This window comes from Drosophila tropicalis, unplaced genomic scaffold, assembly GCF_018151085.1.
Source record: "Drosophila tropicalis isolate 14030-0801.00 unplaced genomic scaffold, ASM1815108v1 contig_463, whole genome shotgun sequence".
NCBI lineage: Eukaryota > Metazoa > Arthropoda > Insecta > Diptera > Drosophilidae > Drosophila > Drosophila tropicalis.
The window spans coordinates 1,008,728-1,033,196 of NW_027172929.1; the positions used below are offsets into that span (position 1 = coordinate 1,008,728).

General features: G+C 37.4%; 1 protein-coding gene across 1 annotated transcript in view; it reads right to left on the bottom strand.

The window, feature by feature from the left end:
- The window catches only part of klar (klarsicht), a 147,766-nt gene that overhangs the window by 21,381 nt on the left and 101,916 nt on the right, over nucleotides 1-24,469 (bottom strand). Inside the window, 3 exon segments of the mRNA XM_068287172.1 lie at nucleotides 1,018-1,830; nucleotides 2,360-2,713; nucleotides 12,638-13,075. Coding sequence (XP_068143273.1) covers nucleotides 1,018-1,830; nucleotides 2,360-2,713; nucleotides 12,638-13,075 — 1,605 coding nt within the window.

The window sequence follows — 24,469 nt, forward strand, 5'->3', positions numbered from 1 at the left end:
AGCATTACTTGCGCAAAATGGCAAATTGTATCTTGTAGTTGGAGTTGGAGTTGCAACTTCAACTTCAGCATGAAGTGGCAAAATAACAACACCAACCACCAACAGCAACAACAAAATCAACAGCAAAAAGTAACAAATCTTTTGAAGCTCTGTCTTCAAATGCCGCCAGAGAGGAGAGGAGAGTTAGACATCGACAACGACGACTACGACGACCTACGCCATGAGCAACATGGTCGTCAATTTGCTTTTGGCTGTTGCTTTTGCTGCTGCTGTTGCTGCTGCCAGTGACGACGCCTTTCTGCACCAAATGGTGTTACCTCTTTGCCTGTGGCTTGTCAGGCTTTTTTTTTTTTTTTCTTCGCCATTGTGTTTTTGCTATTTATTTATATTAATGTCGACCTTATAGGTTGAATTTTAATATGCAGAAGTTTTAGTTTTTCTTTAAACAATGTCTCAGTTGTTAAAGTTTCTCTCTTTTTTTCTCTCTATTATTAATAACCCTTCACCTTTTGTTTATGAATTGTTTAACCGGAACTCTTAACAGCTCAAGGGTGCAAAAAAGAACTTGGCCTCCCTGACATACATTTCTCTCTCTCTCTAAATTAAGCCCTACGGCTAACTTATATTCAAATCTATATAAGTATATAAATAGTTTTTGTTTTTTCATTTTTCGAAAGTCCACTTGATGATTAATGATGGATGATAACTTGTAATAAAGACTACTACCACTATCCAAATAACAACAACAATAACAACGATCAAGTTAATTAAGAAATTTTGTGTTAGACATGCCAAAAGAAATTAGTTATTAAAGTTAATTACAAGCCAAATATATATGTATGTTTATTAATACAACGAATCATGCCAAAGCAAAAAAAAACATAAACAATTGGGGGCAAGGAGGCGTCTGATTGGCTGTTTAACCATGATGATATATCTTTATATTTCTGGACTGAGGATGAGAATGTTTACCAACACCAAGTCATTGTCACCAGCTCTAAAGAAATGAATACTTACATCGCTGGCTCCCACCAATTGTGGAGGGTGGTGGTGGTGGTGGTGCTGGTGCTGGTGATGGTGGTGCTGGTGGTGCTGGTGATGCTGATGATCCAATTGTATATCCACTTCCCCATTGTGATCTGTACCCGCTCCACTTGCCGTCTCATTATCGGTATCCAAATGTTTAAAGTAGAAAATGGCGCAGTTTTTCGATTTACGATTGGAACGATTAAATTTGGATGTATCATTATGATGGCGAGACTTCCTCAACACGGAAGGTGATTTGGTCAAATCATTGTGATAAGTGGAGTTGCTGCCATTGGCATTATTGCTATTGGCATTGCCATTGCCATGCGAATTGGGTGTAATAACAGCGACAGCAATGCTTTTTGATTTAGTTGAGCAATTGCTGGCACCGCCAACGCCGACGACGCCGCCGACACCGACACTCATTGAATGGGTGGGAGGCAACATTTTGTTACGCATCTGAAGCATGGAATGATGATGATGATGATGTTGTTGTTGCAAATGGCTTGTTGAACCCGAACTATTGGCCTGTGACATGATGATGTCGACAGTATTGTTGCTGCTGTTGTTTGGAATGTATGGCCTATACCGTGGATTGTAATAGTTTCGTCTTAATTGCTCTTGGATTTGCTCTAGATCACTGCTCTCGGAGTCAGCTTCAAAATCGGTTAGAGTTGCCACTGGTTGGAGATTCGATGACTTGAGCGTTGGACGCCAGCAACGTTTCGCAATGACAAAGTCAACGACGTCTGCTTCGTCAGCTTCTGTTTCTTCTTCCTCCTCTTCGTCGGCTTCGTCGCCGGGCTGAATATATGGAGTGGAGTTGTGGGTTTAAGAATATAAAGGTTAAGCGAATGCGGGGTGGACAAACAAACAGAAAGACATAAGGAAAACAAAACATATGCTGCTCTTTCTTCTTCATCTGCTCCTTCATCTGCCTTAAGCAGTGCTGCCAACTTGTTTTATGTGTGTGTGTGTGTGTGTGTAATAAGGAAAGGACAAGGTTTGGTTTTTTGTTTTCTTATTCTTTTTGGCCAAAGATCATTTGTTAGTACCTTTTTTTGGGTTCTAGGGTTAACGGGGTTTGCTTTTTTTTTTTCAAAAAGTTGACAATACTTTTTTCTTTTTTTTTTCTTAAGATTAGAGGAAAAGGCAGGCAGCAGGCAGTCACATGCATAAATAGACATCAAACAAAACAACAATAACTATACGAAAGAACATATGGCAGTAACCAAATTTAGTCATAGCCACGAAAAATACGAAAAAAAAAAAAAAAAAAAAACTAAACAAAAAAGGAAGGAAAAATAACTAAGCATATGCAAATGATCCTTACCTTTTGAGTTTTAATACAATCGCCTCCTGATGCCGTCTGATGATGATGATGATGATGATGTTCCTCAGACGTTTGATGAGACTTTTGTGAATCTTGTTGTACTACAATTTCAGTGGTTACCACTTGACAGCGTTGCAATTGCTTTTTTGTTAATGGATTCTTATGGATTATGATATTGATATCGTTATCCAAATCTAAATCAGAATGATGATCAATTAGATCATCCTCAGTGGCTCCGTCGTTGACATCTTCACCTTCATAGCCATATGAATCGTCTTCAGTGTCTTCATCTTCATCATCGTCATCGTCATCATCGTCTTCCTCGTCGTCGTCGTCGTCGTCATCCAGACCATTCTGCAAAAGCCAAAAAAAAGAGAGCAGGTTAATAAACAAAAATCCGGAATTCAATATTTAATTGGTCTGATCTTGATCACTGTCATGTGAAAAACATATGTATATATATCTTTTTTTCTCTACTTGCTCTTAGTTAGCCATGGTCAATCTTTTAGCTTTTCCTGTCTTTTTTGTCTTTTCTTTCTCCTCCTCATATCACGTAACATTTCGTTTGAAAGAAAATGTGAGAAAAAAATATTTATAATTGCTTTGAATTTTCCACTTTTTTTTTTTTTTGCTGTTTTTTGAGTTTAGTTGTTGAGTCTACACACGAGACAACAACGACGAGCGGGTGGACAGACCAAAGTGGCAGACAAACAGTTAAACCAGACAGATGACAGATAATCCAAAGAGGCGAGAAAAAACACAACAACATAAACATGTGGCTAGCAAGAAAGGGAGAGGGGATGTAGTAGCTTTTCCTAAATACATTTACTTTTCCCCCCCATCTGCTGTCTGTCTGTGTTACTTAAACCTCATTTGACCTTGAATGCCACCCCACAACATCTAATTTAATCATTAAACTTTACAGTTTCTCTATGGCAAGAATTTTTGTTTTTAGCACTCAATAAAAACAAAATTTACATTTCGGAATTTTACAATTAACCCCAAAAAAAGCAGCAACAACAATTTGATGGCTTTTCATGGAGCCCAACCAATCCAATCCAATAACCAATACCCATAAGCAACACCAACAGATGATGTTAATTAATGATTTTGCGTAATTTGTTCCCCATAGAAAATGCGAGGCCAATTGAAGGTCGAGTTCTTATTTTTAAGATCTTACATCTCTTAACCAGGCCGTCCCTCTCGACCACTCGACACACCGCCTCTAAGAACCATGAGGTAATTGTCCAGATGATTTATGAGAAGGCGCCATTTGGATTAAAAACATACACAAACAACCAAGCACAGCATCTGTGAAGGTGAACTCACAAAAATGGACCAATCTCAAACAAGTTAAATAAACAAAAATCTGAAAAATGAAAATACCTACAAAGAATCAAACAACTAAGAGGAAAATGAACAAAGAAATGTAAGAGCCTCAATTGCTAAAACTTGCTAAAGAAGAAGGGAAGAAGTCCAAAAATGATCTAATCATCTCGAAACAGATTTCAATTCAATTAAGTTTTATAGCTAACATGAAAGCAATGCCAATCGAAACTACGATTGAACAGTTGAGTTATAGACAATGTAAGTTTACAATTCACTTTGATTGTGAAGAGGGATACAGATTTGGATTGGATAGGATTAACACACAAAAACATTTACGTCTAAATGAATGAATACGAATCCATTATCCATAGGATCGTCAGGATGGGATACAGCTTGGAATAGGAATCGTATAGGATGGGAAAGGATAGGATAGTTTGGGTTACGATACAGATTATGTTTACTTTAAAACATGACCAAGAAACTTCTTGTCATGATAGGATAAAGTTTGTATTTGTCGCAAGGTCTCAACTCTAACAATTTAAGTAGAAGATCTTATAGGCCTTACTAGAACCTGAACTTGAACTGATCAATTGATAGAGTCTTAATAAAATGTTTTTAGATAAAAATAAAATAGACACAAAGTTGAGATTGTTACAAGAGACCTGATGACTTCTTCTTTTCGGCATAATCTTGTTTAGGTTTCCAACAAATTAAGAATTAATTTCATCGGCCTAATCTTGTTATCATCTAGGTAGGTGAACTTTCTATTAAATTAACATAACGCCTCCCGCATTTGTAGGCAACTAAATCTTGAAATTTTTCTACAAATTAACCGGAAAAGCCGTTGATAAACGGTATAATCTCTCTGTAAAAGAAGATGATAACCCCCCATACCAACGTCCCACCGTCCTTCCACACCTTTTACCCGATTAAGCCATGTAACATTTGTATGTATGTATGTATGTATGTACGTATGTGTGTATGCTGGCAGCGGCTTTAATCTTTTCTTCTGTCAACTCCAACTCACAATCACAGCCGGTCGGGTCGACCCACAGTTGTCTCGTTGTGTCGTCGTTTCGGTCTTGTTTCGTTCTATCCAATTTATGGGCTTATTATGCTAAATGAAACACAAAAAACGCCCCAGAAGAAATTGAATCCAATATGCAAAAGGCAACGCCTGCCACCATCAAAAGATCTCGAGTCACTAGAGCCTAGATATATGTATGTATAATATAGGGGCCTTCTTTTAGCTGGAAAAAATCAGTTCAAGTTTATCTCAAGCAAGTTGGAGCATTTCCAGTGAACTCTTTAAAGGAACCAATTGTTGTTGCTGTTGTTGTTGCTTCGTGTTGTCTCACTTAGCACCTCATTTATCCAATTCTCATGGGTTTGGAAGGGATAGCATGTGGGGCGACTAGGGAAAACTTTTTTCCAAGATCTCAAAAAACGATACAAATCTCTCATACACGCAATTCTACGCTTTGTCACAATTTCTCTTTAGAAACAAACAACGTTTTTCATTTTTTCCCTGTTTTCTGTTTTGTTTTTCTTTATTGTGGGAAAATTTGTTAAACACTTGCGTTTTGTTTATTGCCTTATTGTTGTTTTGCTCAGGCTACTGTAATTGTTGGTTTGTTGTTCGTTTTGGTTTCTATATTTTTGTTGAATTTATTTATGAATTTCTCACACATCGTCGTCGACGTCATCGGCGTTGGCGGAGTCAAGCGATTAATTATCATTAAACGCTTTCACGTCATCGATATACATACGGGGGGTTGGTTGGGGGGGAGGTGGAGCGACAGTGGAAACCTTCATTAACATCTGTTTGTGTTGCAGCAATTATCATGCAATCATAAAATAATACACCACAAACTAAGAAAACGTGAGTTGAAATTGAAAATTTGTTCTTTCCCCTTCTCAGCTCAGTTGCATTAAAAAATTTATATATATATTTTTATTAAGAAGGGAGCAAGAGCAATAATAATTAAGTATTGAGAGGTTCTATCTACGTTTTATGTGAAAACAATGCAAATATCAACATAAATGTCATTCGATTTGAAACCTGATTTTCAACACGAAGTTCAAATCAAAAGTGACAAGAATAGAATTTGTGATTCTCAAAAGGAAGGAATGCAGCGACAGGTGAAGGGTTTGTTATCGAGTATATTAAAAAAAGACTTAACTTTATCATGCCCCTTCTTGAATTTGTTGTTTAAACTCTCTGACCTTCTATAAACTGAAGTATCCTAGCTGCAAAAACCTAACTGATTCCCAATAACTTTTGAATATAAATAAAAAAGGGTTAGCTAAGACTGACTGACAAAGAAGAAGATATTAACCAATCCAATTAAAAGTTTTCAAAGTATTGCCATTATTTACATTTAGAGACTTTTGAGTTATGAAATATTTATAGAATAAACAAAACTTTGACTTAGTTTGGTTAACAACGAGGCTTCGTTTCGTTTGCTTTACTTATTCTCTTGCTAATCTTTCTTTAAATTTTAAAAGAGAATTATTATGTAAGCACCTTGTGACCATTAATTGGCCATAAAACGATTAAAGTATAAACCTCAATGTATTCTCAAACAAACAAACAAACAACTATTGAAATACATTGCATTTGGTAGTGCGACAAAAAATTGCGACAACAACAATGGCGAAAAAACAAAACAGACGAAAAACGCGTCGAAAACCCGCAGCAGCAACAGCAACAGCAACAACAACAACAGCAGGCAATGCTAACATTTGGACAAGCGACATGAGCAACATGAAATTTTTTCAAGTCATATGGAAAACCGACTAGCAACATGCACAAATGCTTGGCCCACACCTCCTTCTCCTCCTGGCCCATTCGAAGCGACTTGACTGGAGTCAACGACGACGACGACGACAACGACAACGCCAACCCACAGCATTTTGGAATCCAACATCACCCGCGACTGCAGCGACAATATTATTACTTTCATTGTTGCTGCTGCTGCTGCTGGTGGAAAAACATTTCCTGGTACGGCAGCAACAGCAACAGCAACGACGACAACAACGTCCACAATTTAGCGCAACTATTACAAATCGCATTAGATGCTAAATTTAGCAAAGCCTTCTCTTTGTTTTTACTAGCCACCACCATCCCTTCATGTCTCCCCTCATCTCCTCCTGATGTCATCTATGTACATATATACAACAATTTGAAGTTGTCACATTGCAACTTGGTCGGATTTAACGCCCTCTGACAAACATCGACAGAGCTGTCGACAGGCTGGCAACATTTTGCATATTTTCACTTTACTTTACACTACTCTTTTTAGTCTGGTTGTTGTTCCTGTTTGTTCTTAAATCATGACCCTAATATGTATGTTGCTGCAACATTTGCAGCTTGCCTGTGGCCCGTGTTCATTGCGTGGGTGTTGTAAGCCCACTCGAAAACCAAAACAAAAAGAGATTTTAATGCCTGATTCTGTCGTCCACCACGCAGCAATTGCTCATAATTTGCAGGTTGTTTAGTGCCTTTTTTTTTTGTTGTTGTTTGTTTTTTGTCGGTTGTTTTTGGTTGTCTATTTAAGGTGTTGCTTTGATTTACTGCAGTCAGACACTGGCACTGGCTGACGGCAAATAACAAAGGAAAAATTAAATACTAATAAAAAATCATTTCATCAGAATAGAAAAGAGACAGAAACAACGACAACAAAATGAAAAGGAAAAAAAAACACAAAAATGGGCAAACAATGCTTATTTGACATTTGGCAAATGTCAATATGACAAACAGACACAGACCCCCAACCAATTGTAAGAGAAGGATGGAGAAGATGATGTGAGTCGGAAAGAGGAAAATTTGCCTTGTTGACTTGAAAGAAGTCTTGGAGGAAGATGTCTCATGGATAATGTTGCAGCAGCAGCATGTTGCTTGCTCTCTGCTCTGTCTGCTCTCAATGTTTACTTTTCCCCCAAACCAATGCAGGAGGAGGAGGAGGAGGTGGGGAGCAGCTGCTCCTGCCGTTTGTTTACCACAGCTGCCGTCAATTTGATTTTCCATTGTTGTTATACTGGTTTCTATATTTCTTGTATCCATTTGATCGTAAATCATCATCATCATCTGATGTTGACCAAGAAGAATGCCCTCAATTTGACTCTGATGACGTCTTCAGCAGCAGGAGGCACAATCGAGGGGAGGATGACTTTTGGCATATTGGTGATATAACTGACTCCAAAATTAATCACAAAATTTACATATCCCAGACAAATAGTCTCTACCGATCTCACTTATCGACTTTCACATACTCTGTTGTGTGTGTGTGTGTGCTTTAATTTCAAATCAATCAAACCCCAAAGGGTGGAGGAGATCTATCATAATCAAAGTATTGGTAAATATTTCTTTTCATGTACAATTAATTGCCTACTAATATGCTTTTAATCATCTTCAAATTACAGGGTAGTCGTTGGTTATTATCACTAAAATAAAACTTATAAATTTAATTGGCTCTCAACAACAAGACATCAATCAAATCGTCGGCATTAATCAATCGAAAAATTTGTCCACACCCAGAAAAAAAAAAAAAAAACAAAAATTCAACAACTATGCAAATATGTCAAAGACTGTATAAACCATACATATTTATGGTATGTAAAATGAATCAAATGATGTATGTATGATGTATGATTCGTATAAATGTCATCATCATTATTTAATGGCATAATAATTGCTGACAGTGTGAATCTGACAAAAAAAGTCGGAATCGGAACTAAAAAGTTGATGTCGAAAGCATTTACTAAATGATAAATCCCGGAAAATTCACTCACATAGAGACAGAGGGAGAAAGAGAAGGAGAAGGAGAGAAGAGAAAAATTAAATCACAATAATTATGTAAATTTTTTTTTTGGTTTTTCTGCAACAACGATAGAAAAAGGGGCGTGCCACCCACCACAAGCAGTTGGAAATGGCAGCAGCAGCAGCAGCAACACGGAAGCCTAAATGCCTCATGCTTCATGCCACACACACAATCACACACACACACACACACACTCACATTAAATGCCACAACATTCCATGGAAGCCAAACAATGGTTCACAAGTCATACACATAGAGGATAGGTTTCACTTTTTTCCCATAAACAAAAATAGAAAAAAAAAAAAAATGTTTCTTTTTCTTCTCTTCCTTTTTTTCCTATTTTTCTCTCTCTCTCTCTTTCTCTCTGTGAGTTTTTTGTTTTGGCTTTATGTATCTTTTTGGTCCAGTTTTGAAAAATAATTACCGCCTCCTCCTAAACAGAGTCTCACTTTCGATGAGGCAACTGGGAGTTGCGCGTGGCAAGTTTGTTGGTGTTGCAGTTGCAATCGGAGAGTTGCAGAGAGTTTTTTTTTTTTTTTTTTTTTTTGATTTCGGACAGTGGCCAAGTAATTAGCCCCAAGCCAAAATAAAAACAGCAGCAACACCAACAACAACAATAAAGGAGAAATAAAGAAGAAAAAAAATTGTTACAAAAATGGTTCATGTAATTGGAAACTTCAGGTTAGCCTTCAGTGTGTTCAGTGTGGTTAGCAGGCAAATTGGGCGGATCGGTTGTTGTTGTTGTTGTACGTATTTAGAGTGAGAAATTGTTTTATAATGTGGCCAAACACTTGGCTTGAAGCAGCAGCGGCCAAAAGCAATACCGTTAGTTGATCTACTTTTAGTCCACAAGTTAATGACACACCAACAACTGAGAGCATGATGACAGAATAGGGGGGGAAGAGCGGAGAGAGGAGGCAAATTCCTTGGGGTTTACCCCCCCCACCCCACCGCCATTTTGGTTTTGTTTTTTGTGTTTTCAATTATCCAAGATAATGCTAGTTTCGTGTGGTTATTTCATGCTTCATTATTGCCTATTGAGATGATCTATTTAAGCTTGTTTTGGGGTGGTGCAACCAAAAACCTGCCTCCATATCCTGTTTAAAGATTCATTTACATAATTGCATACACTAGAGTGGTGTGTGTTTCTTTTTCTGTGGGTGGAAATCTCTTTAGACGACAAGAAATATTGGCCAAATTGTTAGGTATTTAAGGAAACTCAAAGCAATCCGTATATTACTATTAAGAAATGTTTGAATTTGACTTCAAATGGCTAACTAATGATCTCTAAACGTGGGCAAAACGTTTCTAACAAGGCTCAAGGCTCTAAAAACTGTCATGTGCATACTTTAATTGCCAAAATGTTGAAAATTTTGTATTAAATAGTTCTTCAAAAAAGACCTGAAACTTTGAGGGTTAAGCTAAGATTATCTTTTAGTTAACACAGATTGAATTATTGATTTTCTTTGCGCTTTGTAATAACATCTCGAAAGCATATTGTTTGTTTGCAGTAGTGACGAGACTCTCAGTTTTGTTAAATCACCCTTCAGTGTGAAGATGAATTCAATCCTTTGACAGCTTAATGTGCCACATCCTCACATCCTCTCGTCAGTTACCACCATCTTTAGTCGTACACACAAAGACACACAGAGAGTGGAAGAGTAACTTTGATTTTGCATTCATTGCATCGATTTGGGTTTTTTTTTTTAGCCTAGTAGTGAAAGTCTGGGCCTTATAAACACATTGACCCAGTTTTGTCTGCCTGCTGTTGTTGCATCCTCTTTTTGCTCTAATCGTTTCCTGGTTTGAAGTTCTTCCTCTTTGGCCCATTGGTTATAATTGGAAAACGTTTTGTAAACAGGCAACAATTTAATTGTCTATAATTTGCAAAGATCAGCAGCATCATCAGTAACAGCAAAGGCTACAGGAAAAAACACTGTTGGAGTAAAAGGAAGACTCGTGCCGAGTGAAATACATATATGTCCATGTATATGTATCTTTCACTCTGCCGACTTGCCTTGTGGTAATTCATTCAACACACGCATCACCACTGCCAACTAAGGCAAGCCAAACAACAACAATAACAACAACAACCACAACTAAACTCAAATCTGACCCACACTATATAATCCACATCTCTGGATCTATTCGCTGTCAGTCTATCCTAAGGCTATGGAACAGTTCACAGTGGTTGTTGGTTGGTTGGTTGGTTGGGGAGGCTCTCTGCTAGTCAAAGTTTTAAACCGCTTCATTTGATGCGGCGGCACCAGCTGGCGGGCATACCACCGCCACTCCTGCTCCTGCTTCCTCTTTTCTCTCCGACTGGTGGTGGTGGTGGCGGTGGTGCTGGTGGTTGTTAGTGAAGAAACAATTTCATTTTCCATTGCTGCACTCTCTGATGCAACAATTTGCATTTGACTTGCCTCTAGCCAGCAGCGGCATGTTGCCGTATCAAATACCGTGTTCATGTCCATGTGGAACAACAAAAGCCTTGGCAATTTTCAACACTTTCCGGCCAAGTTTTCCTTTTACGTTTTGAGCCCCATTGGCCATTAAACCATTTTGTGCTCTACATTTTTGTAGCCACAATAATAATCTAGCTAATTTTGTGTCATAAAGATAAGCCATGAAGTCGACAGACATCAAAAGGCGGCAACATAACATAACATTATATTACATTAAATGCCAAAAATCCATCTCTTGATCATCTTTTATTCCTTTGGCTTACCATCATCCTCCCGCTCGCTCTCTCTCTCTCCCTCTCTCTTTCTAATTGAACCCCCAACTGTCAAAAAAATTGCAATTTTTATGAAGTTATAAATCAGAGTAAACATTAAAGTAGCTGCCAAAAAAAAAAAAAAAGTATATAGAAATAAAATTAAATTGCATACGCTTTGGGTTCGGGGTCGAAAAGTAAAAGTGAAATTTATGCGCCCTCACCTCGGCGGCTTTAGAGTTGCTGCTGCTGATCCACGAGAGTTCACAAAAGTCACCCACAAACTTTAACAACTGTGAGGTAGAAAAGACTCCTCGTTGTTGGTTGGCCCAATGAAAGTGACCGACAACAAAAAAATCCCCAAGATAACAAAAAAAAATTGAGCACAACCAAATGAAAATAAACCAAATCAAATTTACGACGTGCCTGAGAGACGAGACAAGACGAGGGACGAGATGTGTCTTGGCCTTTGTCTCTATCTCGTCACGTTGTTGTTGGCAACATGTTGCTGGCAACATTATGGCTTATTGCATTGAAGCAAGATAAACAAATGCACTTGAATTACATTGATTATGGTTCATTATTATTGTTATTATTATTGTTGTTGTTATTATTAGCATTCCCCCTGTGAGCCATCCCTTGTTATATGGCAATGTTTATTCTTAAGGGCCAAGGACCATTCACCACCATTCACATCTGCATCTTTGTGTCTAGGCTGAAGGCCCTTCTTATCATTACCATTATTGAGGGTGGTGGAAGGTGAAAGTGCCGGCGCTTCTGTGGCAGAAGTTTTCTTTGTTTTTCAAAACTCTATTTCCCATCAACTAGGAACTAAATATCTTACATTTATGTATGTTAGCATTTCCCCTCACCAATTTCACTCTCTTCATCTCTTCGTTTTGGCTTTCCATCACAAATGAGACTCTTCATTGTCGCATTGCCAACATTTTCACTAAATGAATTAATTAAATCAAAGTGAAGTTGATTTAACAAACTTAATTAGAAATGCCTCCAATTGGCATACATGTTGGCAAACTTGGCGATGGATAACAAACTAAAAATGTATAGCAAAGGAAAGCGACTGTTGCAAAGACGTTGGTGCCATTTCTATTTTCCAAGAATTTGTGGTATGCATTTTCTTTTATTTTTCTGCTCTTTTTATTTTATACTATCACGAGAAGAATCAGAGTGTGTGTGTGTATATGGAATGCCATTGACATTGATTACCAATTCAATTTGAATTTATATTCATCTATCCTGATTCATTAACTAATTTCAATCAAAACGAAACTTTATCTCTAGTTTATCTGCTTTCATTTTTTTCCCCATTGCATAATCTAAGCAAATCAAGGGAGGAAATTTCAATATGTTTAATTTATTTATTGGTTTTGATCAAGTTTTCAAACTTACCCCTGTAGAGCTGCGTTTTCTTAGTAGATTATCCAAACAGAGTTGCAATTCAAAGGCTTTCAAATATAATAGATGATAACGATCTCTCAATCTTTCCAAATTTCCTTCACCTTTCTTTGGATGATGAACTGAAGGTGTTGAAGCTGTTGCTGTGACTGCTGCTACTGTGATTGCTCCTCCAGTGGCAGTGGTTAATAAATTGGCATCAGAAGAGGCAAAACCACTACTAAGGCTATTCGATTTGGTCACCGATTCGCTGTTAGTTGAATCACTAGAGCAATTGCTGGTCAATGAGGCGGGCTGCTGTTGCTGTAGTTGTTGCTGTTGCTGTTGTTGTTGGTTTAACAATTGTTGCTGCTGCTGTTGCTCCCTTTCGGAGGCGGCACGTATGCAAGAGCTTACCACTCGTGCATGTGATACAATTTCATGGTACAACACCTGGAAGCAAAACCAAAAAGGAAAAGTGTCAGTTGGGTTTTATAATGGTCAAATAATACGCTTTATAAATGCACATTGAAAGCTTACACACACACAAACACACACACACAACATAATACACATGATTTGGTTGGGCTGTAAATTGATTTCAAAGGTAAATGAAAGTACAATAAGCCAAAAGGTGTGGCTGCAACCAAATGTACTCTCTAATAACTGTGAAATAAATGTTTGTATTTCGTTTTGGTTTCCCAAATTTGGCTATTTACCAGACAAAACTTACAAAAAAAACTGAATTATTTGAATTTGAATTACTTTTATTCTTGTATCTAAATAGAAGAAAGCCTTAAGTCAGATCTCTATATGCTATGAACATTAGTTATCTATACATGAAATAAGAACATTAACTTTTTTACCAAAACTTGTCAATATTCAATGTTTTCCCAATTTTCAAGTTTCCTTTAACAACATTTTGGAATTGCCCATACTTACTTACACTTAAACTATGAAAGTTAAGTTCGTTGATGAACAAGTTAAACACTTCCCATACCATAAGCACAAGCATCATCTTCAAGTTAATTTAAAGATTTCCATCTCTCATTTGTCAATTTAACAGCTGCCGACCTGCCTCCTCAATTAATGGACGAGGAGGTAGCCTCTTTCGCTCTTTTGGGGAGTTGTAGGGAAAACCACATCTTAGACAAAGGTCAGTTAGAAACCCACGCATTGCATAAGTTGCTTTGGCATTCGTAAGATTTATCGATAGATAAACATTTCTTGTGTGTGTGTGTGTCTGTGTGTGTGTCGCTTACAATGCTCAAAAGGAAGGGGAAGGATGCCATCATAGAGCCAAAGAGCGATATTCAATTTATCAAATATGGAAAAATAATTACAAGGTAATTGACACGATGGGGTCAACCACAAAAACAATCGTTTAAGACAGAGGTGTATGCGAAAAGGTAGGCGTGGCACAATGACACCCACCTTAACCACACAGCTGAATGTAAAATGCATTGCAAAGCACTGAACATGTGGGAGAGTAGCCGCAATCCGTTCGTTGATCTCCATACAACAGTTTAACCTTAGATTTGAACTCTTGCATCATGCGAGGAGTAGGAAGAGGAGGAGGAGGACGGGGAGAAGCCATAGCACAAGGAGTTGATGTCTGTGGCAGCAATGAAAAGTAAACAGCAAACAAAAGCCACACAATGGATTAGAAATCGTTGGCTAAAAGGCCTCTCACCTGGCGTGTCCTTCTTCAAATCATAAATTACAATTTGCCACCTGTTGAATTGCAATCGATGAATGGAAAACCTTAATTTTGTGTTTCTTTCTTCTTCTTCTTCTTTTTTCATAAACCCTTTATTTCTTTGGCCAAATTGAAATATCACAAAAGTTAAAGAGAAGAAAAAATAAAAATGGAAATAAAATTGACATTTTACAGCTGCTTCATCTCCATTTTTAATGATTTACTTTGCCTGATGGCCAAATTGACACTGGCAAAGGCAGCTGCCAATTGTTGAGTCTGACTAACTAACTAACTCACTGACTGTCTGACTGACTGACTGACTGACTGAAAGAGACTTTTGACTATGATTTCAAACTCTCTTGGCTCGAAGAATGATTTGGGAAAGCGCCACTCAAGCAAAAGATTTATGGGAAGCCTGGCGAGAAAGTTTTGACAGCGCGTCTGCTGCTTCAAGCATCCAAGTTAAGTTTTACTTTCAAAATAACTTAAAAAATTGGCAAAAAAAACGAAAAATTACAAAAATGTTATTGTAAATTTTGCAGCATTCTCTTTCCCTCCCTCTCTTATTGTCTCTGCCTTGCTCTCTTAGTGGAAACTTTCTACATATTTGTTCTAAATATTAAACCCCACTGTACATTCACTTTTCTTAAAGATTGCAATCCAAACTGAGTAAAAAAAAACAAACCCGAGACTGCAACAAACTCTTTTGGCTACGCTCTGTGTTCTTTTTTTTTTTTTTTTTTTTTTTGTGGCCAAATCTTAACAATGAAGGCGCCACAAATGGAAATATTTGTCTAGTTCGAATTGCAATCAGAGAAAGAGAGAACAAATAAATGCTGGCACAACTCAAGTTCATTTTGCAGATTAGTCACGAACTTTGCATAAAATCCTGAACTCATATTTCGTTCTCAGTTGTTAGTTCTTGGAGTGGTTAAAGTTCCTTTTAGCTGAATGCTGGTTGGTTGGTGGGTGGGTGGGTTTGTTTTTGAGTGAGCGTGTGCAAAATGCATTAAACAAAACAAAAAGCACAAACAAAAAAGAGGCTCGCCGAAAATTGCCTCAACCCGCGCATGGAATCGTGCAAAGATTGGGAGTGGTTCGCCAGCAAAAAAAAAAAAAAAAAACCAAAACCAAAAACAAAGAGAAAGGCGTTTCTAAAAGACATATTGTTGGGCTCTAGCCAGAGCTAGAGCTAAAGCCAGAGTTCTCTTCTCCTACTCTTCGATTTTGCAGTAATGAGCCACAACTAGCGGCAGCAGCAGCAGCGGCGGCAGCATCATCATCATCATCAACCCACACCTGCCTTGAGTCCAAGCCCAGACCTAGGCCCAAGCCCAGATCCAACTGGAGGCAACTTCTGACTCCTCTTCATAGTTGGTCGTCATCGTTGTCGACATCGCTGATGTTTGATGATGATGTGGTTGAAGTCTCACTTAAAGGTTCTTATTCTCAACTCCGCTGCTGCAGGGCCCTATGTCGAACTTGGGTTCATTTATTATTTGCCAAGCCTCTAAAAAACAGCAAAACAAAAACAAAATTTAAAGCCGAACTTGGTCTTTTGTTTTTTAACTCTGCCCTGTCTCTCTCTCTCTCCTCTCTCCCTCTCCTCTCTTTCTTCTTGATGCCTGCCAGTGTCTTATAATTAGATATAATGATAAAAATCATAATGCAAACAATTTTCAAGTTGTTGTAATGACGCAGAAAATTGCTTACAGCAACAAAAACAACAATAATTTAGAAAGAAAAAGCGAAAAAAAAAACAACATTGGATAGAAGTGAAAAGATTATTTAGCAAAGGAAGCTACTAAAAAGACAAGGCAAGGTTCGAGAAAGAAGGAAGTGCATTGAACTGCTATACTTTTCCCTATCCCCAGCCCTTCTTCCATCTCCTCTGTTCCCACAGCATAATGTGGGTCAAAAGTTCAAAAAATGATTAAATAATAATAATGCCTAAACCCATCAAACTCAAGTTTCAAGTGCCGACTAATTTAATGTAAAATTGCCCAACCAATGCAAAGAATATTCTGTCCATTTTCTGACACTTTCAATTAGGGAAACACTTTGCCAGCAAATTGAAATTTGAAAAGTAATCTGAAGATAACTTTTACTTAACGAAACAAGTGACTAGCAAAGGGAAAGACGATCCTTTGAAATCTATTTAGTTTAAGTCTAAATACAAATACCACAAATTAAGCAACTTTAGAAACCAAAATATGCTAAGAATTAGGAAATGATTTGATTAATTTCTCTAAATTTTGCAGTTTTCAGTTTGTTTTTTGTTTTTAGTTTTGATTATGATTTATGTTAGTTCATTTAGAAATAGAATTTCCAGTAATGAAAATGAAAAATGAGTTTTCATTATATTTTGTCTACCAGTTGCTAATTGGTTAGTGGCCCATAAATATCGCCTCAGTCGAAGAGAAAAAAGAAGCTAAACAAGAAATTGCAACACACACACACACTGTCCTACAATTGTCTATGGCCACTGTCCCCAACACACACTCAAACACACACACACTGTATGACTAATATGCAAAAGCTTTGAGTGTGTGTGTCTGTGTGTCTTTTGGTGAAGACGCTATGAGAGTGAGTCTAGCCAAAATGCTTCATCTAATGCGTGTTAGGGGCTATTTTTATACCAAGAAAATCATGTACTGGGCACGTCGGCGGTATCTATATCTCTATATCAACAGCAACACCATTAACAAGACGAACTGAGGTTCGTTGACTCAGAATTTGTTGCTATTCAAAACCAACTAAACGCGACCCAAGCAACAACAACTGATCATAGACGAGCCAGCGCCATCTAATGTTGAGCAATAATATGGCAAAATGTATACATACATACATATGTAAGTATATATATTCTTGTATTGGGGAAATGTCAGTGCGTGACCTCGACCGCGTTTTTTAAATTCTTTTATTAGCAACGCCTTCGACCAAGCAACCATTGTCTGTGTTTCAGCTGCGCGGCCCATTAAATTAATATAGAGATCGTGACCAAATCTTTTGCTATTCTTATTCAGCAAGTCGCACCCCTCCCAAAAAGAACACAAAAAAAAAAAAAAAAAAAGAAACCATTGCAAACCATAACAATGACAAAGTTCTATAATAAATCTTCTTACCTGGTTTGTTTTTTTTTCCCCCGAAGGAAGGAAGTCAAATGAAAAGTCAACGAACCAAGCCAAGCAAAAATTCAATGAAATTTGTTTGTCCTGTTTTTGTTTCCTCTCTCTTTTTTTTTTTTTTAGCAAATTCTATGGTAAATAGTCACGAAAATATTTGGAACACTTCCAAAAAATTGAAATAAAAATAAAATTTTAGAAAACCAGCCAGTCAAGAGGGGCAAAAACAAACCAAGAGGAAGTAAATGTAAGACAAAACGCCAAATCATGCCTTAAAGTCGTCTAATTACCTTAGCTCCCTCTTTCCCTCTCTGAAAGAATAGAACTTTTAAAGAGAAACGTGCAAGACAAATGACAAACGGAAAGAAAAAGACAACAAAATTGACACTCCGAAAACAAAGTTAGAATGAGAAAGGGGTGAAAAGGTAGAAATAGGAAATCTCTAGATTAAATTCTCTTTGGGAAATTCTAGAATTGAGCATAGTGCAATTAATCAGCTGGAGAGCTCACAATTGACCCAGAAACATTTCACACACACACAGTCACACAAAGAGTTCTTTATAGCATTTTATACGAATTGATGTCAGTTGCATTATCATCATGATGATTATTATGATCAAAGCTTATGATCATTATGGTGGCTATTGCAACGTGCTGTGACCAAATGCTTGGGGAATTAGCCTTGCAAAGAAAACAAAATATAGAAGAAGAATACAACAACAACAAACAAAAAACAACCGCTTTAAAGAATGTGTGAAGCAGCTAGAAAAGATGCTCGTCCCATAGTCTTCCTAGAGAGAATCACAGTTAAAGTCTCGCGACATTGCCCCTATTGAGTAACATATCACACACACACACACACACACACAAGACGATGATACTGGGCAGAGGAGAGTAGAGTTGGGGTTTGGGGGGAGGTGTAGAAGAAATCAAGTCAGAGTTTGAGAGATACTGCATTTTGAGCTCTACTATGGTTGACATAATCACGTCCGAGTGTCACGTTTTAAGTCGCGCCAACTCTCCACCCGGCACGATAAAAAAAAAAACCAACCACTGAGCCGAGCTATAGATGAACCACATCATGTAGCTCTGACTCTGGCTCTGTTTGCAATCTCTTCTACTACTCTTGGTGACTGTGTCGCCGTCGTCGTCATCTTTGGTTGGATTGCCATTGTTGCCATCACGTTCCTAGGCCAGAACAAGTTTCTCTTCGTTTTGGTTTTTTTTTTCTTACTCCTCTTCTTTTTCTTTTTAATTTTGTTTTTGGTTTCGGTCTCATTAAAAACATGTTACATGGCTTTTAATGCCTCAAAACTGATTATGAAATTGTTAGGACTTTAACTGTTTATATAATTATTTTCAATGAAAATTAACTAGAAAACTCAACTCGATGGGTGTGAAAATTATTTACAACGGCAGGCAGACAGAGAGAGAGAGACAGATGGAGTTTAGTGTGTCAAGTGGAAAATGATGATGAAAAACTAAACGGAATTGACAAGTCTCGCCTTAAAAAGAAAATAACTTAAGCTTATCTATAAATTAGAGATCCGGAAGCTCTAATGCAATCTATCCAGACCTAAGAAGACTATCCTATCAAAATTTGATTTCTATTCTTCTTTTCTTAGGGTTAAGGTTAACATTATTCTATTTCAGTTTGTTAAGCCTTGAAAGTGTTATCTGTTCTCATGGAGTTTTCTATGAGTCATAATCAATGAACTCTGATAATGGTTCATCGCAGTCATCATCATTATTATCAGCAAGGTCTGACCTTCGACACAGAGTATATAGCCTAAAGTGTAGATTCTGTATTACTATCTCCATTGTGAATTCAACCTTCAAATCGAGATTGAGAAGAACTCATTGTAAGGTCTCCCAATTAGGTGCAGTTTAACTATGTAAATGGCTAAATACAACAATACTTAATGACGCAGCTTACCCCCCACTCCACCCCATCAACGCTTCAAAGTGCTGTTCCATTGTGCGAGAAGACACGACAGACAGACAAACTGACAAAGAGAGAGAGACAGACAGTGAGACAACTGAAAATTGACGTACAAATCCAAATTGTAATTGTCCAATTAATTGTATATAATTTTATAGACACGATTTGTAAGCAAAAGCCGATACGCTAATTAGCCAAAAGGCTTTTTTGAGTCACACAAAATGTACACTGTGTGCAGGCATTTGGCCATTTGTGGCCAGAAATGAAAATATGGTCAAGATATGTGGACATTTGTCAAAAGGATTATCAGTAAATTGTTTAGCCATGGCAAACTCTGTTTTCCCCTCACGCTACCCAAACTCCTTCTGGCATTTGGCATTTGATATATATTTGCCATTAACAAGAATGAGCAGAGTAAAGTAGAGAAGGGGAGGAGATTGGAAATCGAATTCGGTTTTGGAATTGGTATTGGAATTGAAGAAACAAAACGGCAATAAAAAAAAAAACCCGATCTCTGTGTATTGGCAATTTGTGATTTTTCCTCAATAATTCAAAATATTTTTTTTTTTTCATTTAAGATGCATTGCGTTTGACTTTCGCCTCGTCTCATTTCGTCCCGTCTCGTCTCTCCTCCCACTCTGTCATCATCATCTACTCCAACTCCAATTCGAAATCCAACTTGTATGTACAAATATGATATGATGGCTCTGAAACTCTGTGGCTCTTGATCCAGTTTGCTGTAGTTGGTATTGTAAGGAGAGCCCTTCTTGACTCAATTGCAGGTCGCTGAACTTGTTAAAATACCATTTTTTTTTTAGCAGACCTATCAAGTTTTGATACCAACGAAGCACCAGCAGCAGCAGCAGCAGCGACCACCTTCATTGAAGTTGTTGAAACTATCGGATTACCAGAGTCTTTAATGGATTTGTGCCCCCAAAATCTCATTAACACTTTTGTTTTTTTTTGAAAATCATTTTCAAGAGCGCTTCAAAAACATTTGATGCCAAAATAAAAATAAAAACCGAGACAAGGTCACAAATATGGTAACAAGTTGTTGGCATCAATTACTCACTCGCCATCGCCCCCGACAATAAATGTGAACGAGGATCCATTTTGCTGCCCACCAAGGCTGTCCATTTTCTGACTAGGGTCAATGTAAAAGGCTTTAAGGGAAAGAGAGAGAAGACAACCAGACTGACCGCCGACCACAACCAATTGAGTAACTGAAGCATGAATTTGCTTTTGACTTTAGCCAAAATAATAAAAAGAAAATTAAGAAAAGAAAAAAAATATACATATATAAAACAAAATGAAATTTTCATTAGCTTAACTTTCATTGAGAAAAACCGCTCTTTTATGCTAGCGGCAATTAAAATGAGATTATTACCAAATGGTTTATGGTCAATGTACTTGGAACTTGATTTTGTTGTTTTTTTCTCTGTTTTAGCCAGAGCAACAATGAAACCAAACCAAACGGAACGGAACCGGCGGCAGGTACCGCTAAAAAAAAACCTTTAAAAGACCCAAAAAAAGAAAAAAAAAAAACTAACGAGTTGTTAATTGTGTAATGAATAGAAAGCTGAATGCAATCATGGAAACTCCAGAAACAGAGGGATAGAAAAGGTGGGAGGGAGAAGGAAATGGATAGGATAATAGATAGAGAGAAATAGTGTTGTAATAATTGAAATTTAATACTCCAAGAGAAGCAGAAGAATGCAACAAAGGCACAAAGAAGAGCGAGAATGAGAAGGGGATAGATACATACAACTCGAAATGTATCAAATTACATTTTCATTTGTTGTTTGTCTGTCTTAAATAAAACATAAATCTTCAAGAGTGTTGGCAAATAGATTTCATATTGATTCTATTGACCTGATTTGCCTTAAGGTCTGTAGGATTGTTTTGACCTGATTTGTCTAAAGGTCTGTAGGATGAAAGTATTTCAAACTGTTCTCAATGAATTAGCACTTGAAACTAAACAAATAAGTCATCCATTGAACTCTTTTTGACGAGTAAATGTCATATCAAGCTAACAAAAACTATAAATGGCTATAATTGTTGTTAAGAGGGAGGTTTATAGGTATTGCACCTGTTTGAGAAAACAAATTTCTTGTAATTTTTGGTTATTTTGTTAACATTGCAAATGAGTTTTTCTTTTTGGTGGGAGGAGGGAGTTTTGTTTCAGTTTCTTAACCGCAGGCGAAGAAGCCGCCGCCGCCTTTTGAAGATCGGCGCCACATCAGAGGCCAAAACAACATCAGCAACAATGGAAACTGTGGCGATGTTGCTGCACTTTCACTATCGCGTTGTTGTTTCTTGTTGTCCAATGTGGAGATGAACAAACATTGAACATCACATTGCATTGCATTGAATGGTGCGGCGTTTTTCCACCATTACGACACCTCAATTTGGCAATGCCCAGAAGCTACAGAGAAGACAAAAAGCCAAAAAAAAAAAAAACCATCTACAACATCATGGCACATAAGTCAGACCTCCTCGGGCACCGCCTCATACGGCAGCTCAAACTCCCCCTTTTATTTCTACCTTGTTTTTTTGTTTTTTTGTTTTCATTTTCGTGTAACTCATTAAGTTGGCAAACAAGTTCATAACTTTTCAGGAGCTTGGGGGTCACAAAACTTCACTTTTGGCAAAAAGGTAAACTTCCGAAAGGCTTTAAACATGTGCTATCGAGCAGCACCTGTGTGTAAGCCACTCACGACCGCTACCTCTGGCCTCCCTCCTTCTTCTCTATCAATAGAGCAAAATTGATTTTTAAAAGCGATGAGCATGGGGTGTGAGTTGAAGGCGATCGTCGACGAGGAGATGGAGGAGGAGAAGATCAAAGATTCATCCATCCAACAAGCAGCAAAAGAAGGCGGCGACGCCCTCTCAGCCCCAGCCTCAGCCATCTCTTCTCCTTCTCTTCCGCTCACTTAAAGTAAAAGTTCATAATATAGTACTTTGGCCATGGCACATAATTGATGACGGTTTTATGGTCATCGCGCAAGCGCTCATCACTTTGCCCCTCTTCCTCTCCCACCGACACAAACACTTTTATGCGATTATCTCATGGGACGTGATTTGCTACCAAATATATATAGTTTAAAGCATTTGATGTTTTTTGCCTTGGCAGGGCGTTAATATCTAATATAATAATAAAACCTAATACTAATAATAATACAAGTAAGAGTCATCTCTTTTGGGTTCAATAGCATGTGAAAATCGAAATATTAAGGATTATGGTTGAAAGACAAGTAACAACAAACCGCAACAATGAGAGCAGAGAGAAACAACGAAAAATAAAAAAACAAAAACTCAGTAACAAAAATGATTTTTAATGTTCAATTGTTTAGAGTTCATTCACTCTCTCTCTTTCTCTCTCTAGTGTAAACTGAAAGTCTCCATCAGCGTCTCCATCAAGTGTGACTTCTTGAAGAGAAATATGTACATAAAAATTTTGATAATAATAAATATTTTAGTCAGTGTCGGAAAGCAAAAGTTATCTAGAATATTTAGTTTAAAAAGTTTTGGAATTATCAAATGGTAATCTATTTAGAAATTACTTTCTTCCTTTCTCATCTATCAGGTTTTTGATAACTTTTCACAAAATTTTTAATCTAAAATGAAGCATGATCTTTTGTTATAATGGAGTTTTAATATTAGATTTAAAGAAAAACTATTAACATTTAGAGTCTTCAGTTTTTTTTCTCTCTATCTAGGAGGTCCAATAAGATTTTGATTCTATTGCCTTCTATGTCAAAGAGAAAATGTGTGTTCAAATCGAATTGGGATTTTGTTTACTGTGTCAGTGGTTGTTTTTGTTTTTTTGCACAAGTCAAGAGATTAGTATTTTTCTCAATGTAATCATCATGATGATGATGATGATAAGAATTGCTAGCAATTATGCTGATAAACGTAAACATTTAATGGCTAACCAACGAGCAGGCAAATAGTTTTTTCAACTCTTGGCAACTTCAATTCCAATTTCGAGTCCTCATCTTCATCTTTGGCAGCTGCACATTTCGAGAAAATGCCAAGAAGCATAAACAACAACAAGAGCAGCGACTGCGGGGAAATTAAACAGAAAAAAATGAAGAAAAACTAAAGAAGAAAGATGCGCGCTAGTCAAAGCTATGGCAAAGCCCTATCACCCTAGCCTATCCTATGCTGGCTATACATGCATTTGGCCCCCCGAATCCCTCCTCTTTCCATACATTTTATGGCTCCATCTGTCGGGTTTAGGTCTTTGGACTTGGCTGTCAGATTGTTTATCTCTATGCTCTGACTGCAACATCGAAATGTTGCTGTTGTTGTTGGTGTTGTTGCTGTTGCTGCTGGTCCGATCTGTCTGTCAAAGGCAAAAAGTGCATTTCGATATTGGAAACAATTCGAACTTTGCTTCAAGTCTTGCTATTATTGTTGTAGTCTCTCTCTCTCTATTTCTCTCTGCTTCTCTAGCGTTTCTTTCTTTTTATTTCTTTCATTTGCTAGCTTGGCCGTGTCTTCCGGCAATGTTACAATGTTTTTGTTGCATCAGTTTTGCTTCATGTTGTTGCTGTTGTTGTTGTTACTGGTATTGGTATTGGTATGGCCTGTTGTTAGTGTTTTTCCTTTTAGTTGAAGGCTGTCAAAGAGATTTTGTCTCAGCCGATTTGCCGAGTTTGATATGCCAAAAGGTTTTTTTTTTCGCTTTTTGTTTCTTTTTTTTTCTTTTTTTTTGTTTTTATTTCTGTTTGTTTACTTTTGCAGTCTTTTTTTCCCCATTTTTTTTTTTTTGTTTTATTTCCTTCGTTTCCGCTGTTTTTCCTAGGCGCGCGGATTGAGTCACCATATTATCATCACGACAATTCGAAACAAACAGTTGGCACCTTGCCTTTCCCAGCTTGCAGCATACATATTTGCATTTGTTCGCACCTGAATTTAACCCCAGGGCTAACCCTCATATTTGTTACGATCATTCATTCCGACAACAAACGACGTGACACATTAGTTTTTCCACCATTTTCCGATCAAGCGAACCGCGGCGCACAAATTATCATAAAATCGCCACGTGATCAAATTTTGTTGACAAACACATAGAA